The sequence below is a fragment of the Zonotrichia albicollis genome, chromosome 29, assembly GCF_047830755.1.
Source record: "Zonotrichia albicollis isolate bZonAlb1 chromosome 29, bZonAlb1.hap1, whole genome shotgun sequence".
Lineage (NCBI taxonomy): Eukaryota > Metazoa > Chordata > Aves > Passeriformes > Passerellidae > Zonotrichia > Zonotrichia albicollis.
Genome location: NC_133847.1, coordinates 2,315,445 through 2,328,861, shown reverse-complemented (window position 1 = coordinate 2,328,861; position 13,417 = coordinate 2,315,445). Strand labels below are relative to the sequence as shown.

The following is a 13,417-nucleotide window of genomic DNA, read 5'->3' as shown; positions in this document are numbered from 1 at the left end:
TGGGCTGTGGGTGGATCTCTACATCCCCCATGGATCCCCAAGAGGGTGATCTCTGTATCCCCCATGGATTTCTGCATTCCCTGTGGATCCCCATGGGTGGATCTCTGCATCCCCCATGGATTTCTGCATCCCCTGTGGATCCCCAGGGGCTGTGGGTGGATCTGTGCATCCCCCATAGATCCCTATGGGGGGAATCTCTGCATCCCCATGGATCCCATGGGCTGTGGGTGGATCTCTACCTCCCCCATGGATCCCCAAGAGGGTGATCTCTGTATCCCCCATGGATTTCTGCATTCCCTGTGGATCCCCACAGGCTGAGAGTGGATCTCTGCATCCTCCATGGACCCACATGGGCTATGGGTGGATCTCTGCATCCCCATGGATCCCTGTGGGGGGAATCTCTGCATCCCCAATGGATCCTCACAAGCTGAGGGTGGATCTCTGTCTCCCCCCTGGATCTCTGCACCCCCCATGGATCCCCATTGGCTGAGAGTAGATCTTTGCATCCCCTGTGGATCCCATGGGCTGTGGGTGGATTTCTGCATCCTCTGTGGATCCCCGTGGGTGGATCTCTGCATCCCCATGGATCCCATGGGCTCTGGGTGGATCTCTGCATCCCCGTGGATCCCCAGGGGCTGCAGAGGCACAGCTGCCCCACCATGGTCATCACCACAGCCTGCAGAGGAATCTCAGCTCTGGTGCCTGCAGCACCTCCTGCCCCTCCTTCTCCACTGACCTTGGTGTCTCCACATTGTTTCCCTTACATGTTCTCACCTCCTCTTCTTTAGCTGGAATTAAACCTGCATGCCTCACTTTATTTTGATTTTCTTCTTAAAACTGTTATCACAGAGGTGTTCCCATCTCCTCTAACTGGCCCAGCCTTGAGCAGCAGCCTGTCCATCTTCAGAGCCATCAGAGATTGGCTCTGCTGGGCATGGTGGAAGCTTCCAGCAGCTTCTCACAGAAGCCACCTCTGTGCCTCCCCCACTACCAAACACCAGGCTGTGCAAAACCAACACAACCCTGTGTTGTTTGGGCTCAGTAATGTGCCAGGGCTTGGCATGGAGCTCAGGGCAAGGTTCTGCCCCCCGAGGCTGCTGGGCACTGCCCAGGCTGCCCAGGGAATGGTGCCAAGGCTGCCAGAGCTGCAGGAGCTCCCAGGGGTGCTCAGGGTGGCTGTGCAGGGACAGGGCTGGATCAATGATCCCTGAGGGTCCCTCCCAGCTCAGGATACTCCAGGGTTTGTGATTGCAGGAGCTGCATGTGGCAGGGCAGTGATTTCTGCCTGGCAGAATTGCATTGTGAGAGTTTATTAGGGGTGGAAGTGAATTAACAAACCCTGGGGTTCCTGGGGAACCAAGTGATTCAGGGTGCCCTTGTGGTGATGAGCACAGGTTTGTCCCAAGTGGTGCCCAAGCTCATCCCTAAATCCAGGCTTGGCTCTCTTGCTGAATTGCAGAGATTGTCAGAGTTTTGCCAGGAGTTGTTTTGAGAAACTGAAAACAAGTTTTGAGAAACAAATCACTTCACAAGTTTCTATCAATTAACAACTGAATTGAATTTCAAGCAGATTTCCAAGTGTTCTCCTTGTCCAGGAGCAGCTCTGAGGTGTCAGCTTGGAGTAGCCTTGGCTGGAGATGTGCTTCTGCCTCCTGTTGATGTCTGGATGTGACCTGCACTGTGTCACCAGAGTCTTCCTGCAGTGACAGCTGTGGCTGAGCCTGCAGGAAATATTTCCCTAAATGTGGGGTGAGGGCACTGTGGTTTGGTGTTGAGCAGGTGTCAGCACTGCCCAGGGCAGAATGAGTCAGTTCCCAACTTCTTAAAAACCAATCCACCCTAACCCCCCTGGACTCTGAAAATGCCATGGGAGGTGAGGAGTGTGAGTGGCTGCCAGGGGAGGGCTGGGCAAGGCTCCTGTGCCAGGTAAGGCTGATCCTGCCCCATGCCAGCTCATGGAGCTGCTGCTGGCCTGGGATTGTCCTGCTGCTGTTCCTTGGTGCCTTCTGGAAGGTTCTTGTCACTGGCCACGTGTTCCCACCTGTCCTCTGCAAGGTTAACCCAAAAGGAGAATTTCCACATCTCCCTCTTGAGAGGCATCTTCGAGTCTGTTCTCCTGTTCTTTTGTTTTCCAGCCATCCAAAGAGGAAGCAAATGAAGAAAAGACAGAAGATAATTTAACTACCTTGTTTCCTGGCCAAAAAAGAAGGATCTCTCATCTTGTCAAACAAGGAAATGTAAGTGCAGATTTAAAAGCTGATTAGAAGCAGATGAGTTTAGGTTGTTCCAAGTGAGGATTTTCTGTCCTGACCGTGGCAAAGGCTGCACTCCCAGGGCCAGGCAGCAGTGTGGGAGCTGTTTGTGCTGGAATCAATCTGTGGCTGTTTTATTTCCTCTCTTTCCAATTGCTCAAAAATCTCCCATGTTTAGGATCTGTTAAAAGTGGCAGCAAAACAAAAAACCTTCCTAAAACCAAGGGTAGGCTGGGAAGAGTGAGTGGATTGTGCTCTTGGTAACCCTTTGGGATAGGTTGGGGTGTTCATTTTTCTCCAGTATAGCTTAATTTAGAGATTTCAATAAAAATTAACTGCACACAAGGTCACTCTGTATCTGCTGGTATTTTTCTGTGCCTTGTGGATCTAAAAGATACTTTAGGAATTTGATCAGATGTTTAAAACCATTACCTTACATCTGCTCTGAATCAGCCAAGATCTCAGCAGTATTTGTTTGGATACTCTTCTTTCCCAATTGTACAAATACAGAGGAGAAAAATTAAAACAAAACAAAAAAAAAGCAAAGAAGAAGCAAAAAATTCTGATTTTTTTGTTCCTTTCTCGCTGGGATTTTAATTCATGTTTTCTCTGAGGGTTTAATGTGTTTCCCTCCAGGTGCTGATCTCAGATTAGTTTTATGTTGCAGCAGGATAAGAGTGGAGGCTTGTGCACTAATTTGAGCTGGGTAGTCCAAGTTAATTGTTCTGCCTTTCCTCTCTGCCTAGGAAGGATTTTTTTGCCTTTAATAATTTGAAGCCCTGGGGTCAATACAATGGGTTTTATTTAACTACATATCTCCAGCCAGTTCATGTGGTTTGATAAGGGCCCTTTCTTCCAAAGTGAAGAGATAAGAGACTGAAGCAAATGGCTTGGAAATTCATTAACTCAAATATTTATTGCAAAGAGGCACCTTTTAGACATGTACAAACCTTCAAATATATTTTCTTAATGTGACAGCTGATCCCAAAATGCTTTCCAAAGATGGGAGCCCCAGCAGAGCCTTTGCTTGGGCAAACAGAGCTGCCCTGGTGTGCTCAGCTCCAGCACCTGAATTCCCTGGAGTTTGTCAGCTCAGAGCTCTGCCCAGGAGGTGCTGGAGCACCTCAGCTGCCACTTTTCACCTCAGAATGTGCCTTGCTGTGTCCCTCCAAGTGGAATATTTGCTCAGTCTTGCTCATGATTTATGGCTCAGGGACTGAGCAGGAGGAGGGGAGGGAGCGAGTTCAGCGTTGGTTGCCAGGGGAAATGGGGGCCAAAGGAATTGCAGGTGAGGCAGAAAATGAGCGGCCTGTGCTGCTTGGAAGTCTGTAATTATAATTTAATGTCTGGCTGCACCCAGTTTGGTATCCAGAAGCTGCTGTCAGCATCAGAGGCCGGGAATGCAGGAGGTGCCAGCTTTGCCCCCAGGTGTTTCATGGGCCACCTTCCTCCAAGGAGATTCAAGGCCTGTTCCTCACATTTCAAAGGCTGTGAAGTAGAGGGAGAAGTTTGTACTGCTGCTGCTTCTCTTGCACTTCTGCTGCTAGGAAACTTCTCTCTTTGCTGACATAATTTCTGGCACTTCTCCTGCAAACCTAAATTTGGCCATCAAAGGAAGCTCGTGTGGAACCTGTTTGTGCTGTAACTGAGGTGCCTTCAGAAGTGGGCAGGGACAGAGCCTGTTTGAAATTCAGAAAATCAGTTTATGTAATGCTCTGATGCCATAAATACTTCCCTGTGAGGCTTTTAAGCAGTTCCAGGGCTGCAGAGAGGTGGGAGCTGCTGTGGTGCAGAGGTGGATGCAGGTGTCCTCAGGGAGGGAGCAGTGGAGCTCAGTGTCCTGTGGCAAAGAGGAGTGGAGAATTGGTGTCACCTTTTTATTGCTGTAAAAAGCAAAGTAGGCAGCACAGGGTCTGTGTGTTGGGGCAAGGCTGAGGGTGTTGGTAGAGGCCAGGACTGGGCTGGGCACAGCCACTAAAAGCAGCTCATGAATTGAGGAACGTGCCAGTGAGCTGGGAGGCCGTCCCAGAGCATGAATCATTAATGCCATGGTTGTTAAAGGATGACTCTTAATTATTTCATTCTGGAACACACTTGGGATGTTGTCCTCTCAAAACTAACAGAGGGCTTGAGGAGAAGAGACCTTTCTGGGGGTGTGGATGGAGCAGGGGAGCTGCTGGCCCTAAATGCTGTTTGTGTGTGCAGGCAGAGACCCCGAGCAGGCCGGTGGTGCGGCCCTACCGTCCCCCCACGGCCCAGGAGGTGTGTTACCAGAGGATCCAGCTGGCTCAGCAGCAGGCAGCACAGCTGGTTGGGGCTGCTCAAAAGACCTCTCTCTGTTTGCCAGGAGAAAAGAGGAGGATTGCTCACGTGCCAAATGCAGCCCTCACCGCAGCGGCCAAGCAAAGTAAGGCAGCGGTGGGATTTGGGGTCGCTGTCCTGTCCTCCCCCTGGTTAAAGGCTCTACCCTGTTTATATTTCTCCTGAGCACGTGTGAAACTGTGTAGGACTGGCCATGACTTGAATCTCTGCTGGTAGTGGCCAGTGGAAGGTCTTTGCCTGAGAAATTCCACCCTGTTGTGAAAAGCAGCAGGTCAGACGTGTCCAGCCTGATGTGTCTCACCCAACCTCCCTCACTTCAGCCTCTCCTTTTTCTGTTTCTTCCTTGGATTGTGTTTGCTCTTCATTCCCTCTTCCATTGAAGCCTGGGGGGGCAGAGCAGGAGGGAAGTGCTAATGAGGGCTCATTGCTGAGCCTTGGAAGGACTCAGAGCTGAGTGTGGGGAGTCAGTGCCTCCAGCTGCCAGAGTTACCTCTTTAAACTCTGCTGACTCAGTCACCCCAAACAAACCCAAATGAGACACATTTCCTGGCAGATGATTTCTTCATCCTTGCCTGCAAGGTGGTAAAATTGCCCAATTTGTGTCCTTTTGGAGACCTGGATTTGAGAAAATCACAGCTTGCAGTACTGGCCTTTGATAGTGAGTTCATTCTGGCAGCCTGGAGCCCAGTGGCAGGATTGGTCCCTGAGTGTTTTGTGTTCCCTGCAGGCCTTGGGAGCAGCAAGGCAGCTGTTGGTGGCAGGAGTGTCACACCTTCCAATGACTCTGAAGCCTCCACCCTTCCTCTGAAGCCTTGCACTTTGGCTGGGATGGCTTCCAAGACCACCAGCACCATCGTGCCCAAAAGGGTAGCACATGTTCCCTCCTTACAGGTAAGGGGAGTTTGAATTCTTTCCTGTCATTCCCCAGGGAGGGTGGAATGTTTGATCCTGCTGTTCCAAACTTAGCACTCCTTGAGAGTGGTGTTTTGATTATGTTGATTGAGTGGGTTTGTTTCTTCCTGTGGTTTTCCTAGATAGCATTGTATAAAAAATTAAACACTCAAGTGGTAGGAGCTTAAAAAGGTAGAAATACTTAAATGCTGCTCTGATCTTTGTGAGTATTGATCATTTGTCTCCAATTTGAGCCTTCTCTTGTGCTGACTGGCCTGGGTGTGTTTGGGTCAGGGGCTTGGAACCTCCTGTGCTCACAAGCCAGGGATGGATTCATGGCCTTGCCAGGCCCTGTGGGCCACACTGGTGGTTATGAATAATGTCCCTCTGTGACCTAGAGAGTAAAATGTGAGCACTGAACTTCATGCTGCTGCTGGTGTTTAAAGAAAAGACTGTTTTGTCTTTGTTCGTTGCTTTTTTTTGTTTCTCTTTACCCCCTGGGATCTCTGCCCAGCCTTTGGGTGCCTTGGCTGTGAGTTCCTAAGCAAAGTGAGAGGACACAGGGAGAGAGCATTGCCAGAGAACAGGGTTAGATGGGATATTGGGAAAGAAATCTTGACTGTGAGGGTGGGCAGGCCCTGGCACAGGTGCCCAGAGCAGCTGGGGCTGCCCCTGGATCCCTGGCAGTGCCCAAGGCCAGGCTGGGCAGGGCTGGGAGCAGCCTGGGACAGTGGGAGGTGTCCCTGCCATGGCAGGGGGTGGGATGGGATGATTTTTAGAGCCCCTTCCCACCCAAACCATTGTGGGATTCTGTAAAGTTCCCTCCTTTCCATGAGCATTGGGAATCTGTTATTTGCTAAGACAACTGAGAGCAGAATTCCTCCTGGAGCAGCCTGGGGATGGCATAAGGAGCTGTTTGCTGGAGTGGATGGCAGAACTGGTTAGTGCCAGGACTTGATTAAAAATCCATTTATTGATGATGGTTTGTGTCAAGAACTGTCATAACTTGTTCTGATTATTTCTAGAAGAGTGAAAAGTAATTTTTTTCCTTTCCCACCCAAACTGCCACCATAGTAACAAAGAACTTGAAGCTGATTAAAAATAAGAGAAATAACTGAAAGGATAAAATATTTAGCAGAGTTACAGAGGTGGTTAAGGATATAATATTAGAGGTTGAGAATTTATATATTTGATGAAAAAGACCAAATCCCTTTGAACAGGGTATCAAGGTGAGAGTCTCCTGGGGAAAATTAGCACTTCTCCCATTGAGAGAGGACCAGCTTGGAACAAGCTCACCCCTTCCTCAGAGCTGTTTTCATTCCAGATTGCAGCAGATGGCTCCGTTAATGGATATCTCTTGGGTGGGATGGAGGACAACTGACAAAACAATTGGGTGTTTTAGAGATGAATGAACATTTTCTTCTCTGAGAAAGAGGCCAGTGTGCTGTGATGGGGGGATAAACTGGTGTGAAATGGAGAGCTGCAGTGGTGGGTCACAGCTCAGCCCAACCTGCAGCTTTTGAAGAACATGCCAGTAAATTGAAGGGGTAAATCCTTTTAGGAACATCATGATTGGCATTAAAATTTGAGGAAAACACCCAATGCAATCAATTTGCAGGAATGCCCCAGGAATGGGGGTGGGATAGGTGGGGCCCCCTGTTCTCTTTTCACAGCCAGAGCTCCAAACCTGTGTGTGGTGCCCATAGCTGTGGTGTGTGTTCATGGCTCCTGTGGTGCTCGGTGCCATCCTCACCTTGCCCCTCTCACTGGAGATGCCAGCATGCCCTGCTCTGGAATGCTGTGTGTGACTGATGCCCCTGGAGTCCCTGGCTCCTGGCTGACTTCGAGTGAAATACAGCTGTTTTTGAAGGACTTAGAGCACTGAAGGTGGTGAAGCCTCAATGGTATTTTTAGTACCAAAAGTGCTGCGTGTTAAGTTTGGCTTTGGGCAGATTTTCAAAAAGGAAGTCACCCCATGATTAATAACAGGAAGTGGCAGAGCCTCAGAGCAACCTCCTGGAGCCTGACCAGCCTCTTTCTCTCTCTGTCTCACCTCCAGAGCACCACTTTACAGAGGCCTGTTATTCCCACAGAGTTTGGTGCTAAAGTCCCAACCAACATTCGCCAGAGGTATCTCAATCTCTTCATTGATGAGTGCCTGAAATTCTGCTCCTCCTCCCAGGAAGCTTTCGACAAGGTCTGTACACATCTCTGTACACATCCCTGCTTCTCAGGAGTAATGTTTGCAGCAGGGAATGGCATCCTCTGCCTTGGCCAGAGCCTGTGATGGTGCTCACAGGGGTTCTTGGATGAGGGAAGAGATGAGGATCTGACTCCATGTTTCAGAAGGCTTGATTCATTATTAATATATATATAAAAGAATATATATTTTAATATAAAATATAATAATATATTATAAAATATATTGTAATTATATATTATATATAAAATATAGTATATTCTATATTTATACAATATATATAATATAATACATTATATTTTATATATAATATGATATATATATAAAATATAAAATATATATTATAAAAATAATATATCTTTTAATATAATATATATTATGTTAAAACTATGCTAATACAATAGAAGAAAGGATTTCATCAGAAGGCTAGCTAAAAATAGAATAGCAAAGAATGAAAACAAAAGCTTCACTATTGGACAGAGAGTCCAAGCCAGCTGGGCTGTGATTGCCCATTAATTACAAACATTTAACATGGCCCAATCACAGATGCACCTGTTGCATTCCACAGCAGCAGATAATCAAAGTTTACATTTTGTTCCTGAGGCCTCACAGCTTCTCAGGAGGAAAGGATTTTCCATAAAAGATATCTGTGACAAAATCCTTCTAAAATGGTAGCAAATCCAGAAAACTGAATTGCATTTATGCTTGCAACTTTGGGGTGGGAGCTTGATGATCTTAAGGTCCCTTCCACTCCAGACCATTCCCTGATTCCCTGAAGATTCCCCTATCCACAGCTGGCATTAAATATCACCACAATGGACAACAGCAAGTGTCATCCCAGTGGGGGCTTCCAGTAGGAAATCCCATCTTTCCCTTCATTTGGAAATCTTGCCTGAGCCCTTTAATAACCCCAGGAGAGGAATGTTCATTGTGGTCCCAGAGCTGCTGCTCTGGTGCAGCCAGAAAAACCTCCTGGAATCAGTGCTGAGCCCAGGGAAGTGTTTGGGATAGGTGTGTTGTTGGGAATTGGTTCCTTGCTGCTTCTGAAGGCTGTTAAGGAGACTTTAAGGAGTTTTCTAGCAGTTGGGACAGTATGGTAGGATTTCCAGAAGCAGAGTGGAGAGAGTAATACATTTTCTTGGAAAAGCTTGGCTGTTAGTTGGGTGAATGTGGGACATTGTGTGGTGTGTCCCAAAACAAAGCAGACACCACGAGGATTTCTGTTGTGGGATTCCACCTTCCCCAGGAGTCACCATTGGCCAAACCTCCTTTTCTTACCAGTTAAGATCTTGCACTGCACCCAAGTGGGCAAAGCAGCCTTGCCCAGGCAGTTGCAAGAAGAAGAATCAAGAATTACTTGATGAAAACATGGCAAGGTTAGATATTCCTGGGAGCAAGAGCAGCTCTGGAATACTTAAGCCAATGTGGCAGCAGACTTTATACTGGGGGAAAGAGAAGGGATAATACTAATTGAAAATATGTTAAAGTTTCAATTTTTTTTTTGTTTTTTTTTTTTTTTGTTTTTTTGCTAAGTAGGAAAGTTTTATTAATCTCTTCAGGAAATTTTCACATGAAAGTGCTTTTCCCAGCACTTTGTTTAAAATAAAATTACTTTTTTTCCCCCTCTTACTTACCTGAGCAAATATTGGTGCCATATTTTGCTTTATAACTCAATTCCTTGTCAGGTAATTTTTTTTTGTGGTCCTACTGATGACTTGTGAAGGCTGAGCTAGAACTGAGACCAGACAGAGCTAAAGAATGAAGCAGGGATTTGTTAAAAGCCTCAATGGATCCACCTTGGGCAGCACAAGAGCCCAGCCAGGACTACACCCAAGATGAACCAAAATGGGCACAAAATGAACACCTGGTCACAGGGTCTCAATTTTTTAAGTTCTGCTCCATTTGCATATTGGAGTTCATTGTCCCATTCCAGCTCCAGCCCAGGCAGTCCCATCCTGCTTGTTTTTCTCTCTCCAGCCCACGGTGTTTGTGCTCTTGGGCTGAGATTTGGATCATTTGTCCTTGGTCCCCAGCTAGAGCAGGAATTGTTTTGTCTCCCTGCTCTGTGCACAGAGCTCACCATCCCATAATATGAACCCAGACCCACCCACTAAATAAGCACAGAATGTGAAAAATAGAAAAGCTCAAACCTGAGGTATCACTACTTGGAGTCTGTATCTAAGAGCCAAACATTTCTTTTCTCCAGAAGCCATGGAAATGTGGCTGCCCCATCCCTGTTCAAGGCTAGGTCAGATGGGGCTTGGAACAACCTGGGGTAGTGGAAGGTGGAAAAAAGTGATTTTTGAGGTTCTTCCCTGTCAGAACCCCGGACCTTGATCTCTGGTGGACTTGAGACACTGGCAGGGGGCTCAGAGACCTTGGCACTGAGTCACAAACACCTGTGCCTTTGATTTTAGCCCATGGAAACAATTCCCAACTTTGTGTGAAGAGTTACAAGCCACAAGGGTTTGAATAGAATGATAGTGAATTTACCACAGGGTGAAAAAGTAGAATTTTGGGGATTTAGAATATGGGTTCAAGAGGCAGGATGGAGGAATCTGGGTGTGTTCTGTCTTTCTCCTTCTTCTTCTTGTCCTCCATCTTCTGCTGTGATGGTGGCACTTCTGGACTGGTTTAGAGTAGAGACAGACTGTCTAGCATAGGTGACAGGTACTGGAAAATTATTGTAAATAAAGTACACAAAGTTTTTAGTATAAAAAGATAACACTGCCCTGAGGGCAGTGAGTGTGCCCCAACCTGACCTGCCAGACAGACCTCAGCAGGTCAGACAGACAATGTGTTAGATAAGAACAAATAAACTGTTGCAGACATCTTTTTCACTAAAAATCCTTTCTTTAGGATTTTCCCTTCTGGGAAGCTGATGCCCCAGAACAAGAATGTAAACAATGGTTATCTGCTGCTGTGGAATGCAACAGGTGGATTTTTGATTGGGCCATCTTGGATGTTTATAATTAATGGCCAATCAAGGACTGAGCTATGTCTGGCAGAGTCTGAGAGAGCTGGCTTTGTTATCATTCTATTCTATTCTATTCTATTCTATTCTATTCTATTCTATTCTATTCTATTCTATTCTATTCTATTCTATTCTATTCTATTCTATTCTATTCTATTCTATTCTATTCTATTCTATTCTATTCTATTCTATCCTATCCCATCCCATCCCATCCCATCCCATCCCATCCCATCCCATCCCATCCCATCCCATCCCATCCCATCCCATCCCATCCCATCCCATCCCATCCCATCCCATCCCATCCCATCCCATCCCATCCCATCCCATCCCATCCCATCCCATCCCATCCCATCCCATTCTTAGCTTAGTTTAGCTTAGCTAGCTTCTGAGGAAACCCTTCCTTTCTATTTCTCTTTAGTATAGTTATAATGTAATATATATGTAATATATATAATGTATATATATATATATTACATATATATGTATATATATGTAATATATATTGTATATATATAATGTAATATATATGTAATGTATATAATATATATATATAATGTAATATATATAATAAAATAATAAATCAAGCCTTCTGAACATGGAGTCCACATTCCCATCTCTTCCCTCATCCAAGAGCCCCTGTGACCATGGTCACAATAAACAACCTTGAGAACCAGAGCCAAGGAATTCTGCTGCCTTCTTCTATCCCGGGGTTGGGAAAAAGAGACTTTCTAACACCTTGGGGTCATCTGGACACCAGAGACCTCATCACCTCCCATCCCCAACCATTCTGGGGTTCTGTGAGCAGTGAAGGGAGTGTGTGGTGATGATTTGTGCTGTTCCCAGGCCCTGGCAGAGGAGAAGGTGGCCTACGAGCGCAGCACCAGCCGCAACATCTACCTGAACGTGGCTGTGAACACCCTGAAGAAGCTCCGCAGCCTCGTGCCCAACTCCCCAGCCAGCACCAACAGTAGGTACCAACCCTGCAGCTGGAGCCCTGCTGGGATTACAAACCACACAGAGAAACTGGTTTCAAAAGGCCAGAACCCATTTCTCAGCAGCATTATGCTGAAAGGCAAACAGCTCCAGTTTAAGCTTTTTATAGCCTGGCAAGCTTTAATGGGCCTTCAAGAGGCAGGTCCTGCAATGCTTTGTTGGCTTTCTCAGCCTAAATGGAGATAATGCCACATGGGTGGGTTTTTTTTAGCACAAGTTCTTTCAAATGAAAAGCCTTGCTAATGGAGTAACTTTCACATGATGCCTTCAAAGTGATAGACTCGTCCATCACCACAGAAATCTGTTACACACATTAAGCTTCAAGAGAGAAACGAAGAGGGTTAAGACATTTCATTATTGGCTCTCGAGAGGGTACATTAAACAATCAATTTGTGCTGTTCTTGTGAATTTTTTTTTCCTTTGGTCTCTTCCCTTTTCTCCCCTCTGTCTTCATTACGTTCCTGGCCATTAGGCAGAGCAGCTGAACTTGGAGGCTGGCCTTTAGGAGAGGGCTGCCAGTTAATGATTAGTAAAAAGCCCCTCTCTGCCATTGTCTGATGTGTTGAGCATATTCTAGAGCTCTGAAGCTCCTTTCTGAAAGAAGCTGAAGGATCCTGTGTGGGAGGTTGGTCTGCAGGGCCCCAGAATCAAAGCTGCTTCCTGAGGGTGGGTGATGCCCTCACACAGCCCATGAAGGGTCAGGTTATTTCTGTGCTGGCTCCTCTGTTCTGCTCAGTCAGAGGGCTTGCTGTGCAGAGTGAGCAGGGAGAGCTACGAGTTTCTAGCCGACCTGGAAAAGTGTCTTTGCTGCCCTTAAAATTGCTGTGGGCTGACAGTGTGAACAGAATAATCTCTGTGGTGCTGGGATGGAAATGCTGGGCCAGCCTGTGGCACAGAGAACCCATTTCTGGAGCAAAACAGGAGTTAAAGAGAATAAACAGAACTGTCCTTTTGCCCATGTGTAGTGTCCCAAACTGGGACTGAAGTCACCTGATCTGTGTCCCCCTGTGCTGTTCCCTCTCCTTGCAGAGACAAGCAACAAGAAGGTGGTGTCCCACGAGGCTGTGCTGGGAGGGAAGCTTGCTGCCAAGACCAGCTTCACCCTGAACCGCTCAGGGAGCCTGAGAGCCGAGGATCTGACAGGTCAGAGCTGCTCCTGCTGAGGGGGCTGAGCTGTGACACTGACTGGGGGGCAGGATCAGGATCAGGCTGGTGCATTCACCTCAGGTTGTGGGGGCACTTTGGGCACCACACTGCCAGAAGGATCCAAAGCTGTTGGAGAGTGCCCAAAGGAGGGACACAGAGCTGGGGAAGGGGCTGAGGAAAAAAGAAATTCAGCAGCAAATCCCAAAGCCAAACAGGACCCAGATGTCCTGGAAATCAGCAGACACCCAGAGAACCAGACCAAGGTGCCCAAGCTGAGCTCTTGTAAAGCAGGAGCATCCCTTGGGATGTGCACAGCAACTGTTCCAGGCATCACAGCAGATCTGGCTCATCTCAGAGCACTGCAGAAAGGGCCTGGGGGTCCTGGTCAGTGCAAGTTGGATCTGAGTCCCTGCTGGGTCCTGGCAGCCCCAAGGGCCACCCTGTGCTGGGGGCACCAGGCCCAGGGAGGGATTGTCCCACTCTGCTCTGCCCTGGGGCAGCCTCAGCTCCAGTGCTGGGGGCACTTTGGGCACCACGGGATCAGAAGGACCCAGAGCTGTTGGAGAGTGCCCAGAGGAGGGACACGGAGCTGGGGAAGGGCTGAGGAGCAGCTGAGGGCACTTGGCTGGTTCAGCTGCA

The 13,417-nt window shown here is 47.5% G+C and overlaps 1 protein-coding gene across 1 annotated transcript in view; it reads left to right on the top strand.

The window, feature by feature from the left end:
* Positions 1-13,417, top strand: part of REXO1 (RNA exonuclease 1 homolog) — a 54,726-nt gene that overhangs the window by 23,931 nt on the left and 17,378 nt on the right. Inside the window, exons 3-8 of the mRNA XM_074528434.1 lie at positions 2,136-2,237; positions 4,458-4,659; positions 5,302-5,465; positions 7,525-7,662; positions 11,483-11,606; positions 12,662-12,775. Of these exons, the coding sequence (XP_074384535.1) occupies positions 2,136-2,237; positions 4,458-4,659; positions 5,302-5,465; positions 7,525-7,662; positions 11,483-11,606; positions 12,662-12,775 (844 nt within the window). The remainder of the gene's footprint in view (positions 1-2,135; positions 2,238-4,457; positions 4,660-5,301; positions 5,466-7,524; positions 7,663-11,482; positions 11,607-12,661; positions 12,776-13,417) is intronic.